Here is a 22,158-nt window from a genome sequence, read left to right as displayed (position 1 = left end):
ATAATATACACTCGCTTATCATTGATTTGCTCTCTCCCTCTTCCCATCTCCCAACCCCACACCTCCCCTGCTGGGCTTTGAGATGTTAACCTGTAAATAATAAAACTTTTGGGCTCCTGGTGACATTTGCTGCTTGTGAAGGAGGGGGAGGGGAAAGTGGAGAAGACCGGAGGGGGAAAGCTTGATGAAATTGAACCATTTCCCGTGTCATGAATATTTTCCACATCACCAAGAGGATGCAGGGGGTTATCGCAGCTGTTTGCATCCCCGGTGTCAGTGTAATTCAGTCTCCACTAGAAGGAGGCTCACGTCTGATCAGTATTTAAAGCGATCTGCAGGACATAATAATGGACAGAGGAGAGGCGTCGATACGGGAGGGCTGAGGCGCATGCACACATTCAATCTGCTAAGTAGGTGAGCTGCAGTTAGAGAATTACTGACAGACAGTTATTGTATTGCTGCAGAAAAAAAAAGAAGCTGTGGATGAGAGACTGACCTACATAATGAGGAGCAGAGCTTGGGTGATGAGGCTTTTATGGAGTGACAGCTGTTCTACCTGCCATTGTCACCTTGACAGAGCAAAGGGACTCGTCAATAAACCCCAAACTAATGAGTGTCATTGTAGTTTATAGCATTATAGAACGGGGACAAAGTTATCCCACCTGTCTGCCATATTAAGCACACCGCAAACCACCTCCACAACCAATTTATGACAAAGATTTTTTAGCTTATCCAGCAGTATTGCGGGTCTCATTTTCCTGAGCTACTGCTGGTCCCAGTGGACTTGAGTGGAAGTGTCATTCACTGAAAAACTTTACTGGGGGAGAGAGGAAGACTACTCCCTCATTTTCAGCAAGTGTGCCAATGCCCAGGTGCTCTTTTCAGGTGCTACAGTATGCCGTTTGTCTGACTGAGAGAGACAGGTCTGTGTCTGGCTTTCCTATCATCTCTGGCTGCTCTTTGCTTCAGTGTCAGCAGACTGAGGCTTCCTTCCTGTCAGTCTGCCGGAGCTGATGATGAATTATAAAAGGGCCTGGTCTCCCAGAGAATACAGATGTTTCCACACTCTTTCTCTCACACACACACACACCTCCGCGCTTTCGTACTGGATGGATCTACCCAGTGAAAAACCTTATCATGCTTGCGATACAGTCGATGGAAAATGAGGACTTATTATGCAAGCTCAATGAGAAAACAGGGGCTAATTAACTTGAATGGAAACACGTTTGGCTTCTCGAGCTTTTCATCTTAGAGAGGGCCTTGTTTGCAACATTTCTTTGACTGCTGATCTCCTCATGCATATTTTTTTAATGAAAATTGGAATGCTCTTAATGACTATAGGACAATTATAGAAGTCATAATAATCCAGATGAAACTCTTTCAGAGTTGAATTTGCCAGTTATACCTCCTTGTTTTGGTGAACTCGAGGCCCACGGGAGAGAGTCGGCACTTGACAGCTCAGTTTCGAGTGCTGGACTCGGCGGTCAGCGCGAGGCAGTTCAAACTAGGTGCCATTCATACAGACAGACGTGCAAACCGAGCGACCACTGCCTGATTAGTATGCCATCTCTTTCTGAAGTAAGAGCAAACAGAGCGTTGTTTTAATTGAGACACTGAGGAAGAGAGGCAATGCACTAATAAACAGGTAATTATGCAACTCCCAGCTCCGCCAAAGCAGATTGTGAATCCATTAAGGCCTCTTCGCAAAAATAATAATAATAATAGTATCTTTTTTTTCTCTTCCTCTCTTCCACTGATTTTTTTTCTTAAGTGGTATGTAAAATCCCCATGCATGCTGCCCTGTTGTGTGGGAGTGAGGCTCGCGATGCAAAATTCATAACAATTAACCATCAATCAGACTTAACCTCTGGGGTCACGGTAAGTGCTCCTCACTCTGCGAATCTGCCGGCCAGATTAACACAGTGACAAAATGCGCCTGTACATGTCAGCTAATCCATTTATTTATTCAGCCTACTCCCAGACTGCCTGATTAATGGCTCCCACACCACCGACGGGATGGAAACAGACAGCGAGAAAGCGTGCCGCTACGCTTGCTCAGAGGCGCGTAGGTACGTGCGTTTGCGTGTGCACACCGAGAGGCACCAGACTCCCCGAGCACACACCTGACTGAGCATCAAAGAGTAGTTTGCAAGAGCGTATGTAAACAACGGCGGGGATGTTCAGATAGATATTCGCAAACACCTGCACACATCCATCTGCCCAAACAAACAGACACCGTTAAATTTTCACCGCCCACACACACCAATCTAGAGAGTCTTGCAATTTTTAGAAAGTTTTTTATTCTTACCCTGAGTGGCGATGTAGTGATTTGGCCTGTGGTAGCCCTGCAAACAGAGGAAAAAAAGGAGAGAATATAAGAATCACTTTATGTTCCATCTTCTCCTGAAAGACCAGTGCAGAGAGGCTAAAAAAAGACACTGCTCTTGACATTTAGTTGGGTTTTTTTGACCTTTGCATGCAAACTCAGTCTGTTCCTACAATGCAAAACCATCACATTCATCACTGAACAGATTTGAACTGTATAGAAATCCCAGTTAACGCATTTTTGTTTGTTTGTTTCAGATGCCCTGCGTTTCTGCAGCCAAGATGAACTCTCGCTTCTACGCCACTCTGCCACAAGAGGAATTATTTCAGAGATTTGCGTGCTTGCTTTCAAGAAATACTCTGCATAGTAGGTCTGCCAGCTGTTTGCCACTGCACACCCTTTCAGCTCTTTGTTTCAACATCCAACTGCAAGATGCACGACTGAAAGCTCATGATGGATGCTGCTAGATGTAAGATGCAAAAAACCACTCTCCATCATACACTCTATATACGGCACACCTCTGGAGTAAGCAGCCAAAGTGTTGATAATCCCCAAGATACAACTAACAGCACTGATCTTCACAATAGGCCCCTAGTCTCACGGATTACTCTAATCCCTTCAAGTTTTATTTGTCCAATTCCTTGTCTTCTCTCCAGAGATATGAGGCAGGAAACAAAACATTAGGACTTAAAGGCTCTTCCCCGCCCCAACCTCCCCTTGACTGTCTACCCCCCCCCACCACCACCACTTCCCATCCACCCCTGCTGCTCTGCTTATCTCACTCATATTCAATTTAACTTGGACTGTGATTAACGCTCCTCCAATGAAGGGAGAAAAGACACAAAGGATATTTTCCTCACTCACTCATCCACAGGGCTCCTCCAGCTATTCAGCTGTCCTCCATTTTTAATGACTTCTTTATCTCTGGACTGAGGAGGAGATTTGTTTGTGCTTTCATGTATGCTCTGTCAAGTAAAGTGGAGGCCCAATACTCTGTCGGATTAGCGAGGGAGAGACGGAAAGAAAGGAAGGGCCCTGACAGTGAGTGTCAGGTGAGTAGCGCTTACTATAAATGGGCTCGTGGCTTTCTGTAAGCATGTTATATCAGGCACGCAAGAGCATATCTTTAACGCGAGAAGGTAAAGATGTAGAAATGTCAATATTGCTCTTATTAACTGGAAAAAGCAGTTTTATTTTCCAGGGCCGCATAAGTTAGGAGCAGGAATTAAATGTGCCGTCTGTGTTTTGTTGCATTGCTGATTACAGTGATCATTAATTCTTTCCAGTAAGAAAAGCTGGCGAGTGGAATGTCTAAAATATGCAGCATGAAGTGCTTTTGCCTGTGGGCATGAACTGGCATTTTCAATTTGAATATCATTAGATAGCCTACTTTTGCAAATCTGGAATACCTATCCCTATTACCTGGAAATTTTTGCTTTGCCAAATACATTTAGGAGAAAACAGAGTAAGTGATATTTTCACATTTTTCCCCCTAGCATCCCCCCTCCCCCAATCTAGAATATGTAATATCCTTATGCTATTCTACAAATAAGTCATATGCCATATTACTAAAGGGGAAAAAAGCAAAGAAAATGCCCTGAGGCCCCTTACTCCAAGCAATCCCTAAGGCCTTTAAAATGGAATTATTATTATAATTATTAGGTTTTTATGATCATATTCTTAAATCTTTTCTGAAGGCTCACATGAATACCTTCAAGTTAGAAAAAAAAGTTATAAATACACCCAACCCCCCAAATAAAACATCTTTTGACTTTTATTTCATGATTGTACGACTTGTGTTTTCTCTTTTCTCCATATTTCCCTTCTTCCTTCTTTACTGGATCCTTTTACCTGAAGCGGAGTCTGTTACAGGAAAAGTGAAATGTTGCGTTGAACTGTTGCTTGGTCCCAAACCTGTGGGAAGAAGTTTCAAGCTGACACTGAGCTGTTTAAAGTGGGCACAGATGTAGAGATCTGTGTGCCAAAACATACAGAGTGAGCACATCGCAGTAAAAAAAATTGTTTAACCAAATTACCATAAGCGGTCGTCCCCTCTGCTTATTTTTGCCCCCAAGCCCCTTGCAGGATTAAGCCAGCAAGGACGGGTGGTTGGATGTTTAAGACACAAGGTTAAAGTTTGCTTCTTTTCTCCCATGTGCTGTTAGCTTTAGGATACAAGACCACTTGATGAGGGTTAGAGCCTGTTGACTTGCTTAAATACTGTAAAAGCTAGCTCATCCCGTTTTATGGCTCAAGTCGTTATGGATTCAGAAAAGTTTGGAAAATCAAACTACTGTATGCTGATGGTGATAGTCTTGCAGATGGGGCGTAGGTACTGTTTCGGTAACGAGTCTGCAGCTTTGCTAAATATCAGCATTTTGTGGTTACACTGATAAAATTGTAATGTGGATCAGATAATGTTTTCTGCTGAGGCGAATTAGCAGTCAGTGAACATGAACATTTTAGGAGACAGGAGCTCTGTGAACAACTGAGTGATTTCTGCACAAGCCTGCAAATTCACCGAACCACTGCATCACCCCAATATCCAGTTAAGAGACCCAGCAAAAACCCATATGTACACACATGACTCTACAGCAAACAGGCTATTACACTACGTTTCCTCTGCCTTCCAAATGTTTATGAAAATACTCAATCAGCTGGAGAGAAAGGAAACATACCAGAATGGCTCGGAATAATCGGCAGTGTTATAGAGTACAATAACAAACACTGTGGGAAATGTTCTACACATAAGAGTTTATTAGGCAGGACAAGCTTTTAGATGGGTTAAAAAGCTTTCTGAAGAGCAAAAACATCATTACCCATCTGCCTGCATTTCTACTAAGTACTTTTCCAATGAAGCTGGCAGAGCGATGGAAATCCTTTTCAATCAGGGCTCTCTTTAATATGCGTATATTCTTATCTTATAATGGGACCCTCTCTATTGCGAGCGTCTTCTCCGCAGCGCCACTTTTTGCAGCATAATGGGCCATAAACTGAATGGTGGGAAAGGTAAATAATTTAAGCCCCCTGCATTTGCTGTGGCACACCTTGCATTATGAATTTATGTTTGAAGGCGTAACAAGAGATTACAAATTACCACATTAGAGGGGTGGGGGAAGAGAAGATGGGAGACCGAGGGAGGGTTCTCTCCTGAGCGAAAAACCACTTAGGGAGTCAGGTACATCACCGGCCCATTACACATGGAGTGGAAGCATCTGCCTAAGGAGACCAGTGAGCTGCAGTGATTGGTCACATCCTGCTACTAACACTGCTATTAACAGCAAATCAGGTCAGATCAGGAGCTTCTCTATTGCGCGAGCTAAGTGAGTTAGCACTGTTTTAAACCTGAGCCATGTCTGACGCCAGTTTTTAATAACTTTTACTTACTGTAACAGCATGCCAAGTCATTCCAGTGCATGTAGAAGCTGTTTTGCAAGGACTTCCCTGAGGTAAGAAGTGTAACCGAACCTCTGCAGATACTGCTGTGTCTACTTTAATTTAGGGCGTCCTTGAGAGTTTTTCAGCATCTAAGAGTAACGAAATCAGCAGCTGCCTTATGCAGATATCAAGCAGAGAGATCAAATACAGTCTGTCAAGATTTTCCTCGCTAGAATAACGACCACAGCAGTCGTTTCAAAAGTTTAACTAATTTTAAATTTCCTAACCACCAGGTCCTAAAATTATGTTAATGACTGTTCTCTGGAATAAGTAAATATAACACTACAGGGACTTTCCTGTCTTGCTACAAATGTCTTATGAAGTAGACAAGCATGGATAGGTAGACATAAATGATCAAACTTTAATATCAGAAACGACATTTCAGTAAGGCTCACTACACTCAAAAGACGAATGTTATTTAAATTATATTTTACATTATAGCTCTCATTTGGGACCTTCTGCACTTTCAGCCGGATGCAGAGAGAACAGCAGCAAAATCCCTCTTTTCAGAAGAGTGCAGGCATGATATTAAGTCAGATCTAGGGTGCAGGCAGGTTGCAAAGTAGCTTGTAGATATGTAGCAGTTGCAGGCAGGCTAAGGCCCCATTCACACTAGAGGAAAACAGGTTGGCAAACTCCATGCACAAGAAAACTCGGTGATTGGTGAAGGTTTCTTTTTTTCTTTTTTACTGTCTGGGACTGATTGCAAATAGTTGTGGTAACTAATTTCCATCGCAAGGCACACAGCTGCACATGATTGCAATAATTTTGGTCAAACTGTGGTTTTCAATCACCATTTTCCCTTGTGTGACTGTAGATGAAAGCAACGTAAATAGTGCAGCCTAGAGACGATCTACCACATATGGAGAGGGTCATCAGCTGATCTGTTGCAGCTAATGCTATGCTGGAACCTCTCAGTTCAGTTTACAAAGGGTGTTATCAACAAGTCGAGACCAAGACACTTCTGGACACAATAGCCTACACCCAACATCAACCAGATCCAGGCAGATATGCAAGTCACTGCATCAAACCCACCTCATAGCAGATAAATGGTTGTGAGTGGACCTACAAAGGCAAGGCCGGGTAAAAAATATGTTTCTGTGGGAACCAGGCCAGGCACATTCTGCCACAGCCAATAAATAATGAGCTATCAGATCCGCCTGGTTCGTAGGCTGTGCGGGTCAGAAAAACTCACATGAATCATTTATTGTAGTAAACTGAGTTACATACAGCAACCCGTTTGCTGTTTGATTGTTAATCTTGAACATTGTTTCCAGTGTTGCAAAGCAACAGAACAGTCTTCGAAGCTCTGCTAATAACTTTAACTTGTTTTGTCTATATATGTGCTTTGTTTCCATTTGAAAAGCAGTGTATTATTTCAGCTTCATTCACTATAACTTTACTAAGTAATCATCTATGAAACCTCACTCCCTTTCTCATCTTTTTGGTTCTCATTTATAATGTTGTTCAAAGCAAAGTCCAAAACTATAACCTCAGTTTCCCCTCTGTGCGGGTTTGCCTTTTCTCTCTCCCAGTGCTGTCAGCCTCTGATCTTTATTCCTCTTAATATATCCAATGAACAGAGTGATACAGCAGCCCTCTAAAGTCAAATAAAGGCAGTGTGTTTGTGTGTGTGCGTGTAGCTGTGATGGACAGGCGGCTGGGCAGCACTGTCCCTCAGGCCCCCCTGTGACGGCGGCACCAGCGCCCTCTCTCTCCCCCCAAGAGGAAGCGCAGTGACCTTTGCGTTGGTGGCGCTGGCTGGTGTGTGTACTTACATCAACGTAATTTGCATTAATGTAATCGGAGCTCTGTTCCCCCTCCAGGGCCTGCAGCCTGACACGGGAGTGATCATCTGGAAGAGAGGCAGAGAGGAAGAAACCAGTGTTGAATTAATCATATTAACGAGGGCATCGGGAGAAGAAAAGGGGGAGAGGGACAGAGAGACAGACAGTAAAAAGGAATAGAGAGAAATTATAAGAGGAGGAGAGGGGGTGATAGAGCAATAAAAGCATGGTCAGACTGGCATCATACAGAGGCAAAAATGAAATTGGTGCCGTAAAAATGCAACATGTCTCATAGACAGCGTTCACGTGACCGTCTTCATTACAACCGCCACCACCCTATCGTCAGGTAAAAATCACAAATTCATAGTCTAAACCATTTTTTCTTAACCTTAAAACTTGCTACTTTAGTAAAATTTAGTTAAAAAAAAGATCGCTATGCAACAAAATAATACACGTGCAGCATAATAATCTTTTTAAATGTGGGGAACAATTGATGGCAAGAGAACCACAGAGCCTTAACTTTTGATTTCAAATGACAGTTTCGTAATCGTGGCCAGCTGACGTCATTTTTGTTGCAAAGTTGGGCAATGCCCCTTTAACTGATGGCAGTCAGAAGAACTAGATCTTCAAAGTTTTTCCATGGCATCAGTTATTAAAGAGGGTTAAACTGAACTCTTATAGAGATTAATTGCAAAATCAACATTTCTTTTTCAAACACTGTATAAGCTTTGCGTGCCACATCCTGCATAGGCTTATGTCTCATAACGGTAAAGACAGTAAAGGAAGATGAATATAAAAGTAGATTGGAAAGGTCAAGGCTGCTCTCGTTGGCTGATAATAAAACTCGGTTTGAGCAGCTTATAGTCATCCAGTCACAAGCCTGGCCAATAAATCAGGCAGAAGAATGAGAACAAAAATTCATGAGCGTTGAGGAGGTGCTTTGTACACACATGCAATAATATTCCCATATCGGTTCTTCATGCGGTTCTCATCCTTCTTGGCAGAATCCCATGGCGCAGACTGTCCTTCAAAAAAGCTCTGAAAGGAGAAAAAACAGGACAGAGAGAGGGGAGGGGGATGAAATATTGTGTCATGTGTGAACACTCCAAATGATAACCAGGCTAAAGAATACATTCTTTCTCTTTCAGCTCTACAAAACAGGAGGAAGTGAGCGCTGGCAACAGACACAGAAAGAGATAGATTCCCAGTGTTATTAGGCATGAAACACAGGGAGGATGGTGGATCCCGGGGAGCTGTGTCAAACAGCGAGTGCCATTAGGGCAGATGCAGCGGGTGTCACACTCAAACCTCTCCCCCTGTGCCGCTCTGCTGGGTGGAGCAACCGCGGCGGCTGTCTGTCTCCCTCATCTGAAGGACTCAATCAGCTCGTCGCGGGGAAAAATAAAGCCAGCTCATCGTCTACACATCAAAACTGCTCTGCTCAGATTACCCTCATGAAATATTTATCATCTCTCACTGGGGAGATTTCCATTCTGATGGCACACCAGGCACAATTAAGCCAAATTATGAAAATACATCTACACTGCCAGTCCACCGCTGTTCAGCAAGGGCGGGTGGGGCTGGCTCCGAGCGGACTAGCCTACAGAAAAACATGGTTTTCTGTCTTTTTGATAGTAAGCTAATGCACATTTGAAAAGTCAGGTAATACATTACGGGGCAGACCATCTGGAAATAAAGATTCAGGAACGTTTAACGGAGGTTAAAGAGACTGTTTGAGAGTTCCTTTTAGTGAGGAGTAGGAGGCATCGTCTTCAATCATCACTGCTCTAAGACTTGATGGCTCGATTCATCTCAGTGCTGTGGCAGGCAGCAGGCAGTTTGTCTAGCATATAAAGGCCTTTCAGAGACCACACAAGGACATATTCCTGTATGAAGTCCTAAGGATTAGTGATTTCACTGAGAAACAGCTTTAATATGCTAAAAATATGTTCCATCCTTCCAGTGAAGATGGAAGCATGTCCCAAAGATGGATTATATAGGCCTCCTCCAGTGGCAGTATTTCTTGAGGAAATGCACAGGCCAATGTCGTGCTGTCGGTGTGAAGGATACAAGCCTAATATCAAGCCTGTAAGGACAAATCATCCTCAAGCACAAAGGCGTTACCTGGCAACTTTAAAATAGCTCTCTCTTAATCTGAGTGACCCCGCTACAGTCATATTCCTCCAGCAGTTATGATCATGAATTCTCATGGGGGTAAAATAATGAATGTCCCGAGAGGTAGAGATTACACGAAGGCTTTCAATTTAAAGGTTAAATGCACATACAGGGAATAAATGGCTATTCGCCCGACGCGTATCGAAAAACAACTGAAGGCTCCACCTGTAAAAAGTATTTAGTAGCAAAAGGTATGTGATGAATTGTACTTTACTGCAGCTCGTCTGCAGGTAGTTTTTCACCTTCCTCAATTATTCCCACTGGCAGAGATCCAACTTAGTATGTTTTTAATTACAGACTACCTGCTGCACTCCAGTCCCTGCACAGTTATTCTGCTATGCTGTTTCTTTGTCTGGAACTACTTAACCGTACGTGAAAAGCAGAGTAATTTCTGTGGATAGGGATAAAACATTTGACACAAAGTACACACCATGGCGAAGTAAAAAACAAAAAACAAACCAGAAACAAAAATAAACAAAACATGGATGGTCGAACAGAAGCAGGAACGTTTAGTGAGTTGCTTCTGTATTAATTAATCTTTTACTATGTGAGAAGAGGAGGCTCATTCAGACTGACTAGTGTTCATTTGTGGTTGGAGCTTAAAGAATTTCAGGATTCTCGCAATAGGCTAGATACAACACATTTCTCTCGACATGAAACAGGCTGAACACAAGTGGAACAGTGACGACATGGCAGCGTTAATGAAGCTGAAACTTGTTTCTGCTTCCTGTTTGCACGGCGAAACTGTGCACCCACGTGCAGGAGGCTGGACATGCAAAATGCTTTGTTAGGTCTGTAACACACACGGCCTTATAAAGCTTTTACAAAGTATACAACATGGCTTTTGCAAAGTTTAAAGTGTTTACCGTGTCCCTTCTAATGGTAACATCCAATTTCCAGTCAATAAATCCACAAGGTAGCCCGAGCTTAGAATTAAATTTGGTACTTTGTTGGATTGGGTATATGATTGATCAGTCCGTTTTAATTATACATTGGTATTCCATTTATCTTTCAAACTACTGCACTTTTACTATAAAAATTATTCTCTTAATAACTGATGGGGTATTAAGTATGCTTTTGAAAAGCTTTATAAACATCAGAATCAGGCTGCGGAGGATTTGTGGCGCTCACAATGTCTGACTAAGGGAAGAAAAAGCATTTCACAGTGACGCTAAAGAAAAAAGGTAAACAGAAAAATGTCACTGCTCTACATATTTCACCAACTGAACACTGTCAGATACTTTGATAATGCTGCATAACATCTGTTGGTAAATGCCCTTTTCAAACTAAATAAAAAAAAAAGTGATGTTTTAATTCCACAGGGTCTTAAAAATAGCCAGCAACCATTACTGATCCTGTCAGGTTTGTGATATAAATCTACAAGTCTAAAAAAAATAAATAAATAAACTCACAAAAAAAAAAGTATTTTTCTTACCTCATTTATCTGATCCAAAGTTAACGTACAGAATAACAAGAAGCATGGGTCAGAGAGAGATATAGTACAGTGTAAGTCAACAGGTTTAGAGGTGCACTAAGCTCCAATCTCATCATGAAAAATAAACGGTTATTTAAAAAAAAGGGCATTAACCTTAAGACAGATTGAGATAGAGATATATATATAAGACAGCAGTGGAACAAAACATACAAATGAATCGCTCTAGCCATGTGAGAATGAGCTCCATTGCACACTTTAAGCACCCCACAGGACTTTTTGCAACAGCCTGTGGACAATAAGGTGACAGCAGGGTAAGCAGCCAGTTGTTCCATATTACGTCTCTGTTGATCGACTGCTATTAATCCATGCAATGTTGGCCACGTGGACCCCAAACTCCCTTTATCCATAACGGATTAGACCCAGAAGGCAGCCCAAAGCACTCCAACCCCTCAATGATCGGATGCTGAAGGTAGCAATGGGAGACGACGTTATTTCATTCCACAGTCATGAATGGGATGTGGGGAGTTAATTACCAATAAATCTGACAGGTAGCTGATGGAGAGAAGGCGGGAGATAAAGAGAAGAGGAAGGAAAGTAAGGAAGACACACAGGAGGTAGAGATAAAGTAAGAGAAAGAAGTAAGCTGAGAACGTTAACAAATGTGAGGGTCGTTAAGAGAGAAGATGAGGACAGGGAACAGTGACAAAGGGAGTGTGTTGTATAAAAAGTAGCAGCAATAACGGCGAAATGTGACAAGAGGCCGAACTGATACGGATAATATATTGAAACTGAAGGATTTAGCTCGAAGCCAGTCTGTTACAACATGGCATCGGGGCGAGTTGAGGATGACTGGTGTGGTGCTGAGGGACAGCAAGGAGGGCTGGAGTGCTGCCAAACCCTGCCAGAGTCTTGCACTAATGCGAGGAAATGAGAGTGATGCCCTTCTGGGGCAAAATCTTTTGTTTGGTGTCAGTAAGAAGCGCAGTGACAGATTACTGATGCTGTTGCGCGACAAGCGGTAGGCTACCAGTACTATGCAACAGCATAATCCGGCCCGTTTCAGGTGAAGGAGGGGACGCGGTCTAACACAGGCAGTTTGTGCATTTCGCATTGGCCTACAGCTGAGTCTCCAAGGAGAATTAGGACAGCAGCTTTTGACCAAAAAAACAAAAAAAAAAAAAAAAAAACCCCACCACACTCATGCACACAAAATGCACAATCGCTGCAAACAACAAGGAACAGATGAACAACAAAACGAATCACACCGTAAACACACTGAGACAGGGTACATTAACAATTTATCATAAAAGTGCATCTGGGGAGAAACAAAACAGTTCTGCTGTGCGGTGCAAAACAGAGAGAGAGGCAGGCAGAAAAAAAGAGGGGAGAGAGAGAGACAGCGAAGGAGACATGGGGCTGTGCACCATAACACAGATGAGGCCTCGTATTAGACTGATAAAAATTTCCATTCAAGAACCTCAGTGGAGATGTTACAAGTCTATCACCAGGCTTTATTTGGGTTTGCAACCTTAATGGTGGGAGGTGACAGCTGGGCTGCTTCCTACCTCGTACTCCTCCTTAAAGCCGTAGCCCTCTGCGCACTTCATCTGAGTGATGTGCTGGAGGAGGTCCGCCACGCGGATCGCCGGGTGCAGCTGACCCGTCTGATACGGCACGTCGACGGGCTCCCGTTTCCTCAAGGAGTGAGTGTGCGACTGGACTAAGCTGCTTGTGTCGCTGCCCATGTTCTGACTCTCATCTGTGGGACACAAAGAGACAGAGGCCAGAGCAGGTCAGCAAGAGGAAATAGGAGCTAAAGTCGCATCACAGGTCATCAATTTATCGCTGTAAGATACATACGGGTGACATAATGCTCGAAGCAGTAAATGAAAGTGGTTTCTTTTGAAGTTTTTTTACATATAAAGTTGATTTATCTAGCTTTAATGTTAGGTGTTCATATCTGACTTACAACTGTTCTCCTTAACAGATGGCACATTATCTCATTTACTGGTTAGCATTATGTCACCACCCTCCAGATTGACCAACAACTCGACTAGTAATCTGTTTGTTATGGATGGTCACAACAACACAACATCATTGAGTAATAGAATGAGTCATGTGGTGGGAAGGTTTAGGTCCATCTGTCTCAGTGTGGCTGGAAAATACTGCGCTGTACAGGAGTCCATCGCCATTTAAAAACAAGATCCTCTAAGTGAAACCCTTATGCTACAAGCTTTTAACATTGTTACCAGCAGTGGCTCTCAACTGTGAGAAACATTATACATTAATCATAAAAATCCCCATCAATGTGTTGTAAAAACAACAAGTTTTCCTTTTAAAAAAAAAAAAACTTTTTTTTTTCTTTTTTTTTTTAACCGGCAGTACAACATGCTGGTTTGGGCTGAAGCTCATATTGAGAGTCAGACTCCATTCCAGCTCTTTCATACTGTAATCCAGTCAGTGGCAGACATGAGGCACAGATGCTGTGGGGAGCCAGCGGATGATGGAGGGTGTCCAAAAACATGGAGGAGGAGGATGTGAGGGGGTGCGGTGGGCCACAGTGAGCATGTTGCAGCAGGCACCTTCAGAAGCATCACACAGACACAGCGTGGATTCAACCCCTGCCACCCATACTTCCCCGAAAAATGAACAAAATAAGATAAAATAAAAACCAAACCTCAAATAAATAGAAAAAAAACAGAGAACCCAAGAGGGAAGCGGAGATGGGAGGAGAATGCATGTGGTGATGCTGCCATGGGGCACTGTGTTTGCTTTGACCATGCTAAGCTAATGGTGGCTTGGTGGCACGGTACGAAAGGGTGGTGAGATGCTAACATGTCCACTTGTCATGCAATAAATGTCGTAATGCCTGTGTCAGAAGCAGCCTCTCACTGTCGGCATGCTGTCTGAGTAAACACCGTCTCCTTCCCCCAACCCAGGGCCCACTTGGGAAAACTTACCATTAATGGGCACTTTTTAGATAGCAGATACATAAGAGGTTACGTATGTAAAGAGAAAGAGAGGAGAAGAAACAGGAGAGAGGGGATAAGCAACAATCCAGCATGAGAACCTGTTACAGTAGTGTTTGAGCTACTCTACAGGGCAAGATCACATGCCTTCCCAGTTCAAACTGCCTTGGTATAAAAGCCTAGTCAAGGGGGATGTTGAGTGGATGGATGGGGCAATTTCAACAGTGCAAGACAAAAAAAAATAGAAAAAATAAAAACAAAGCAAAACAAGGAAGTCATGGATTCAAAAGGGGAAAAAAAAATAATGATCGTCTTTGGAAAAAAAAAAGCTGCAATTGTTTCAGATCTCCGACTTGCATACGCTAATGAAGCTAATTATTTTTTTAAGCGTTCTGACATTTTGAATTCCTCTCTCTAATTGCTATAATTTTATTTCCATTTGTGCTCGGGGGGGGGGTAACACCTGTATTTGTGCCATTTTCGTTCTCTTTTTTTTTTTTTAAACTAGCGCGCGATGAAATCAGAAATGCAACCGATACTCTGTGATCTAATCAGTTTTGATCATTAACCTCGAATGATGAGACAATGCCGTGACTGAATGTGTCACAAACCGAAAGCATGTAACCTTTTCTGGCTGCTGTAATTTTATGTTAATCGTTTCACGCTTCATTAAATGCGGAACTAACATAAGCAGCTGTCACAAGAGCGGTGATGAAAGACGCTGCTTTAAGTTGCACTAATGTGAAAAGGAAAAAAAAAACAACAACTGTTAAAGTTGCCTACTTAAAAATGCAGCAGTGGTGCTTGTGGTGAGGCTGCAGTCGAGCTGCTTATTGCATCTTTCTTTTTGTCCTTGAGTATTAAATTATTACACTCCTAGTGCCCCACTTAGTAGCTACTTTGTGGGCTTCGCTGGTAGAAATGCATCTGCTCGTGTAAGACGCCGCACTTTGGGCTGTTGTGCATCTTCAACAAAGGACAGTAATAATTAACAGGAGAACAAAATGCTTTTTTATAATTCTATTTTATCGCTGAACAAGATGAATAAACACTGGAAAAAACAAAACAAAACAAAAACAAAAACAAGTAGGTCAATAGCAGTTAGCCAAAGGCAGAGGGAGCGACATTAAAAAGAATAATAGAAAAGGTTGTTGTTTCGGAGGGGAGGGGAGGAAGGGAGTTTAATGCATAGTGAGGAGAGAGGGGAGGGGAGGGCAGCACAGCTAATGCTAGACTTTAAATGCTCAGACTGAACGCATCCTGCTTTTGGAAGTTCTGGTTAAAGGTGGAGAGGGTTGTGGGGGCTAAGTGAGAGCGTTTTTGGGCCTCCCTCTCACACAGTTTTTGCCTGTTGTGTCTCAGTGCAGCTGCTACGGCTCCAGCATGCTGTCGCCTCAGTTGCCGGGGCAAACTGCCCCCCGCCCCCGTTGCCCCTCTTAGACACTCCCCCACATCCAGTCCACATGTCTGTCCATGCATATGAGAGGTCAAACACGTATGTGACATCACACGCACGACACGCAATGCGGATGGGATGGAGTGAAGCCAGCCTCAGCCCAGGAGAGCCCCTCGTTGGACAGGAAGGGAGAGGAGGAGGAGGAGGAGGGGGGGAGAAGTTAGGGAAGGGTGGAGGAATAGGAGACGAGGAGGAGGAGGAGGAGACGGGGAAGCAGCAGGCAGGTATGGAAGTGAGGAAGCCATCTTTAGTAAAAGAGCCATCCAAAAAAAAAAGAAAAAAGAAAAAAGAATGAAACAAAAATAATACATAAAATAAATAAAAAATTGTGCTTTTCTTTGGCCTCACAGTTAAGTGTTCAAACAGCATTCTTACAAATGTAATGCACGGTCATTTTCTTTAGCATAGAGATAAGAATAAATACTCAACAGCAATGGCAAAAGGAAAAAATGTGTCTCACCTAAGATAGCAGTTGGCACAAAGGGATCTGCTCAAACCCCCAAACAATCGCAGAAGTTGGAGGAGGAAAGAGAGTTGCAGTAAATTAAAGATAATTAAAGATAACGCACAAAAATAACATGAACAGAAATTAATGGACAGCTTTTTGGTTTCTTGCCAAGCAGCATAACAAGAAACCGATCATATTTTAAATTCAAGCTAATTATACAGTAACTTTAGTTGATTATAAATCTAGCTGCCCTTTACCCCATTTAATCAATGAGCTGTGATCTGATTACATAAGACACTCAATTATGGATATTATTTGGGATAAACTGAAGTCATAATTAAACTGCTAAAATCCATCTTGGCAAAGTGATATAAAACATAACCAGAAATGTAGCAGAGTGTAAAGCCATCTAAAGTTAATCTAGCTGCTTTCTCATTTGTAAAATCGTTTTCTAATTTTTAAAGCAACTCTATTAGGTAAATTCATACCACACATTACAGAAATAGGCTGTAATTTACATAAAAAAAGAGCCCATAAAACTTCATCTCTTATTTATTTATTGTGGCGTTTCTATTTTTTCCCTTTTCATTTCATCATTTGTTAAAAGCACCGCTTAGGCTGTGCAGTAAGCACTTCTGTGTTGACATACTGGATTATAACGAGGAAACTGAGTATGTTTACCTGGGTAGTATGAGTTGGTGGGGATAGAAGTACTGAGAGTGTTGGCTTTTGGTAGTGTGAAGGACGATGGTGATGATCCAGCTACAGATGGGGGGGAGGAAGAACAGAACAAAAGGCATTAATAGTCTAATCTAGAGTTATTAATCGTGGAAGCAACTCCCACTGCAGTAAAATTCCAGTGTAATAATGCACTTTACAAGTCTTGCTTTTGAAATTTGCATGTACCATAAAGGATCACGTTGAGGTTTCGGACTTACCCTGTGGGAAAAGCTACTTTAAGTACACAAATAAAATTCCTTTCACATCTACTAAATTGTGATGGGTGCAGAAATCTAGGAGACCTTGACTAAATTAAATAGAAACTGCACTGGCGACACCAAAAGAAGCAGGTGAGAAAATATGTGGCTTTGTGTTTTGGGCTTAGCCGTGCAAAGCACACAAGTATGAGAAATAAACTGCACTTAACCTCGTGGAGTCGAGGTTGATTTGGTTGATTTTGCAGACTTTGCGTGCAATCCTTTTCGTCATTTTTCCGGTTCTTTAAAACAGCCTAATGCATTATGCATGCTGCTGTGTTTTTACGGCACACACCGAGCTACAAGTTGCTACAAGTCGCTTCTTATTTTGTCAATTTCACAAAGCCAGAGGCCGCAAGGAACCCGCATTACATTCAAAATAATAAAGCTTTCCTTTAAAAATCCTCACGTCTAAAATATGATCAATATTAGTAAACATTAAAAATAGATAATGAAATCTATTGTTTCTCATTTATATACACAAAATAATTTTTGAAAAGTTAAAGTAAAAATGAAAAATGAGTTAAAAAAAAAGTAAGTTTAACTTGCACATTTTCCAAGTCTTCTAAAGTCCATGAATGCCTGCAAATCTCCAAAAGCATTAATAATTCAGTTTTTAAAGCTACTTTTAAAAAACAGTTAAAGATCCACAGATTTAAAAAAAAAGAAGATATCGTGAACCACCCCATCTATTCTCCTCAGTCAGTTGCTTTAAAGATATCATCATTAGGTAGCTTGACACTGAGATAGAGCAAAGGGGCCAGAGTAGAACAATAGTCACACAAACCATGGAGGAAGTGACATTTACTCCTAAGACTGTCATTTTCTCCTCATGCAACGTCAACAGAAATGCTACGCCAACAGGGTTTACGCAGGCAGTATGTTCAGGACTATAATCTGTCAGCCATGATGTTTTGAGCCAAAATGACACGACCGACAATAACGTAAGGTCACGGAGTGTGAGAGGGCTTTCAACTGACAGGCAAAGTGAGAAATAATGCATTTAAATCATTTGCGCTGGCAGACAGAGGGGCCAGATTTGAACATCGACACTAACAGACAGTTAATCAAGGTCAAAGCATCTTTGGGGCTCAGCCCCTGCAGGGGTGTGGAGACAGAAGCTGCTGTGCAGTTTTAATCTGATGGTTTTGACTGGGATTATACTAGGTCAAGCCCTGGGTGCAGACTTAGCCGAGCCGTCCATCAACAAAGTATTAGCTTTAACCTGGGACACAGAAAATGAACAGGTTATCACACCAGAGCCCATCTAGTACGTGCTGTGTGTTTCCGTCATGAATTGGAAACAGCACGAGTTTGGGACCTCGTGACGGATTTCTTGGAGCTCTAATGTCTGCTCATAAGCTTTAAGGTCAGTGTTGGGATTTCAAGAAGTCTTGAATATTGATCTCAATACAAGACTCGCTTCAGGCTATTAACATGCGTTTGGACGACCATTTCTGCAACTGAACTAGCGTGGGCATTAGTGACAGTTAGCTGAAATGGTAAGTTTGCAGATTTCAGAGGAATTTTAATTAATTTAACAAAAATTAATTAGAGAAACTGAAGCAATTTAAAAGGAAATGTTTGAAAAGGGTGGATGAAACCCTCGAGGGGTTCTAAAGAAGGAAGTTTCCACTAGAGAGAAAAAAAGAAACAATTTGATCAAAATCATATCAAAAGATGTTTATATCCAATTCTCTTCTGCGGAGTTGAAACAGCAGTTTCCCTGTAGAGGGACAATGGATAATGTCATTTATGTTGACTAAAAACATTGCATATTAAAGCAAAAATAATCCCTAATGTTAAGATTGTTCATTAAAAATATATTTTATACACTTTTTTCTTATATTATTGAGAAAAAGTTGCACCGTCTTGTCTCACACTTAGTTCTGATACCAGCATTATTAAGAACAAATGCAAGGATGTCTTTTGTAACGTCAAATCTCCAGTATTTACCGGAGACATGACTTTAGGTCTTTTTCTTGAAAATATTTCTAAATCAACAGTTCATTGGAAAGTGGACCAAGGAAAATATTTTCAGGTTTTCCCAGGTTGAATATTTCCTGTGCAGACAAGTCTGATTTCTTTCCCACCTGACCAAACCTAATAAATTGCTTCCACCCTGCTCTGTGAGTGTAACGGCGTAAAAAGGGAGGTATGTGGGGCCGTCTTACCTCGGCCGTTAAGAGTGAGGGCGCACTCGCTGCGGCCGTTGAGAGTGAGGGCGCACTCGCTGCGGCCGTTGAGCGTGAGCGCGCACTCGCTGCGGCCGTTGAGCGTGAGCGCACACTCGCTGCGGCCGTTGAGCGTGAGCGCACACTCGCTGCGGCCGTTGAGCGTGAGCGCACACTCGCTGCGGGTGTTCAGCGTATGGTTGTGTGTGTCCATGAAGGACAGTGCTTCGTCACAGTTGGTGCCCTGCTCTGTGTAGCTCTTGTCCATCGAGTTGACCATCACGGTCATCTCCTGGCGTGTGCTGTTCAGTGTCTCCTTGCGCTTCTTGGCCAGTTTCCTTCAAACAGGAGACAAATAAAAACGATCAGGCAAAAACAGAAATGACACAGCTTACATTGATCTGATATGAAGCTCGTAGGGATGACTCATTCATATAATGAGATGGGTGAGCTAATGTGCCCTGAGCTGTGGTCACATTAGGTTTCATTAGGAACCAGATGTTTTTTCCCCAAGCAGTGAAATATGAATCCTGGAGAATGTGCAAAGGTGTGACTCTCTAACCCAAATACATCAGGCCCTGATGATTTAAAATTAGCTGGAGTATTTTGGGGTGAAAGAATTAGAGATGTGAACAGTGAACTGAAACAGTCAACCTGCTTTTATTGACCTACTTTGAGTTGATGCGCTAGAGCCTACGAGCAATCTGTCCCTGATCAAACACCATTAATGCACAGCGTACAAAACCTGTGTGCACAAATCCACATACTGTACATGGACACGCATTGGTTTTACCCAAAGAACAAACAAATCCAACCTCCACTCAAATACAAAAGACCTTTTGCTGTTTTGACTGCAATAAAAAAATATCCTTAAACAGACAACCGTATGACATATTTATGGTTTTAGTGCAATTCTGTATATGTTTATTAAATTTCCTACGCAGTTTTACCATTTATTTGGATGCCTTTATGTACTACCATACCATTATAGTAGTGCAAGTGTTAGCCATGTGCTCCAATCATTTTTTTATATGTTACACCCCCCATTCCACCCATGTATGAAAGGTTCTGGCTCCAACTGGAAAACATGGCACCCAACAGAAAGCTGTTCTTTATGCCCCAGTTTGGCTCAAATTCAAAGCAGCATCAACCTAGCATCACATGCTACGCCGTCTCTTTATATCCAGTCTGTGATGTTGAAACACTAAAGTAATATATGGTGCTAAACATCATCGTGCATGACTATGATTATGAGCATGTTGTATTACTGATGTTAGCAGTTATGTCACCAGTATGCGTCACTATGCTCACAGCTGGTAGTAGAGCTCGACCGATATAGGATTTTTAAGACCAACAATGATACTTAGTGATTTAAAAACATGATATTTTGGCCGAAATTTCTTTTCATTCCGACAATGCAGTTTAAAAGCAAACTTTTTTTATAGTTACTAGTCATGGATTACTTGTTTATGCTGGATCAGCTGGTTGTTGTGCTTGTTTAAAACAGGTATTGCTAACATGAGAACTCCAAAACGCCCTCTTGGTGGAAAGACTATACAACATCCCTCCAACATGTTTGAAGGGCGTTCTCATGTCTCTGCTTTTAAAATTTACTTTATCCGATGCTAATAAATGAGTATACAGTCGACGAGTAGCTATTATCCACTGATATATCAGTCAGGGTGTAGCTGCAAGCACAGCTGTAGAATTTTTCTTTTTAAGAAGTGAAACTATTTATTTTGATGAGCTGTGTTAAAAAAGAAAACTGTAAAAAGTAATTAAAACATGATGCGGTGTGATGAACCACTTGTGCTTACTTATTCCTCAACTCATTCTTATTTCCATTCTGGGCATTATAAATACAGAGGAATTAAATGACAATATGTGTTTCTGGAATCAGTGTGCTGCACCTTCTATGTGCATGAAACGGTTTTATACAATTTAAATATATAGATATATATAAAAATTGGACTTTCAAAGTCAGTTCCAAACAAAGATTCAACTGCTCTCTGCAGCCGACCTTGACCTTTGACTTCCTCGGTAAAAAGGATATTCACATAAGCGAATCACATGATCACCCGGATGAGTTAACTTTCCTATAATTCCACAAAAGATGAACTACAAAGGAATGGCAAACAGCTAGAGTGGGAACATACTGCAGCAACAGCCATATCTGATGCCTGCCACTGCTCCGTAGCTGGAGGGGAGCAAGTAGTGTAAGAATTAACTATGGCAGCCCTCACACTGATCCTCGCACTTTGTTACTCTCTGCGTGACCCCTCTGCCTATTTGGATTGCAGTCTCTCTCACGGACAACTGCTGTCTAATGATGCACTCCTGCTGCTTTGTTTTCGCAAATCTCCTCTGTTTATTCAATTTTGTCGCTGTCTCATGCCATATGGCAACAGGCCCCCACTGCCTTCAAACAGTCATTTGCTCTGAAGCCCGCGACGTGAGGCTAATAGTGGATCCGTTCTTCAGAAAGCAAAGTGACAAATTAGTGACATTTGTGTCTGCTGGACCCACTTTTTGTCTTTAATCTGCAATTAGAGCTGGGAACAAAATACCAGTGTTGTCTCTTTTTTTCCCCATTATAGCTTCATATTGCAATAAGGAAGAGTGAGGATGGCAGGGGGATGCATATACCCCAGGCAATATTAAGACAGATTCGGCACTGTGTGCACTCATGGAGAAGACTATTAAGAACAACTATAATCCAGGTTTTAATACTGTATCACTGTTCTTATTTCTGAGCCTGCTAAATCTTGGATTTCCTCTTTCCTGGCCTGTGGAACAGTTGAAGAGAGCGCTGAAGATAAACGAGGCTGCACAGACTCCAGTGCCAAAATGAGAAAAGCACCCGCAATACTGGGATGTTTGCAAGGCACCGTGGGTGTTTGATGAAGATTAATTGGCATGCTATTGTTTCCTCATTTGTAAGAAGGGAAAAATTAATGATAGATGACTAGATTA

At 42.1% G+C, this 22,158-nt stretch overlaps 1 protein-coding gene across 5 annotated transcripts in view; it reads right to left on the bottom strand.

The window, feature by feature from the left end:
* The window catches only part of LOC116313381 (receptor-type tyrosine-protein phosphatase mu), a 158,286-nt gene that overhangs the window by 22,812 nt on the left and 113,316 nt on the right, over positions 1 to 22,158 (bottom strand). For all 5 annotated transcript variants that reach the window (XM_031731057.2, XM_031731058.2, XM_031731059.2 and 2 more), the window contains 7 exons: positions 19,186 to 19,523; positions 16,716 to 16,796; positions 16,047 to 16,073; positions 12,727 to 12,920; positions 8,502 to 8,589; positions 7,543 to 7,619; positions 2,309 to 2,345 (listed from right to left, as the gene is read on the bottom strand). In XM_031731057.2, the coding sequence (XP_031586917.2) occupies positions 2,309 to 2,345; positions 7,543 to 7,619; positions 8,502 to 8,589; positions 12,727 to 12,920; positions 16,047 to 16,073; positions 16,716 to 16,796; positions 19,186 to 19,523 (842 nt within the window). The remainder of the gene's footprint in view (positions 1 to 2,308; positions 2,346 to 7,542; positions 7,620 to 8,501; positions 8,590 to 12,726; positions 12,921 to 16,046; positions 16,074 to 16,715; positions 16,797 to 19,185; positions 19,524 to 22,158) is intronic.

This window comes from Oreochromis aureus, linkage group 18 (assembly GCF_013358895.1).
Source record: "Oreochromis aureus strain Israel breed Guangdong linkage group 18, ZZ_aureus, whole genome shotgun sequence".
NCBI classification, from domain to species: domain Eukaryota; kingdom Metazoa; phylum Chordata; class Actinopteri; order Cichliformes; family Cichlidae; genus Oreochromis; species Oreochromis aureus.
The sequence above is the reverse complement of the archived record's forward strand: the minus strand, read 5'-3'. Positions and strand labels throughout refer to the sequence as shown.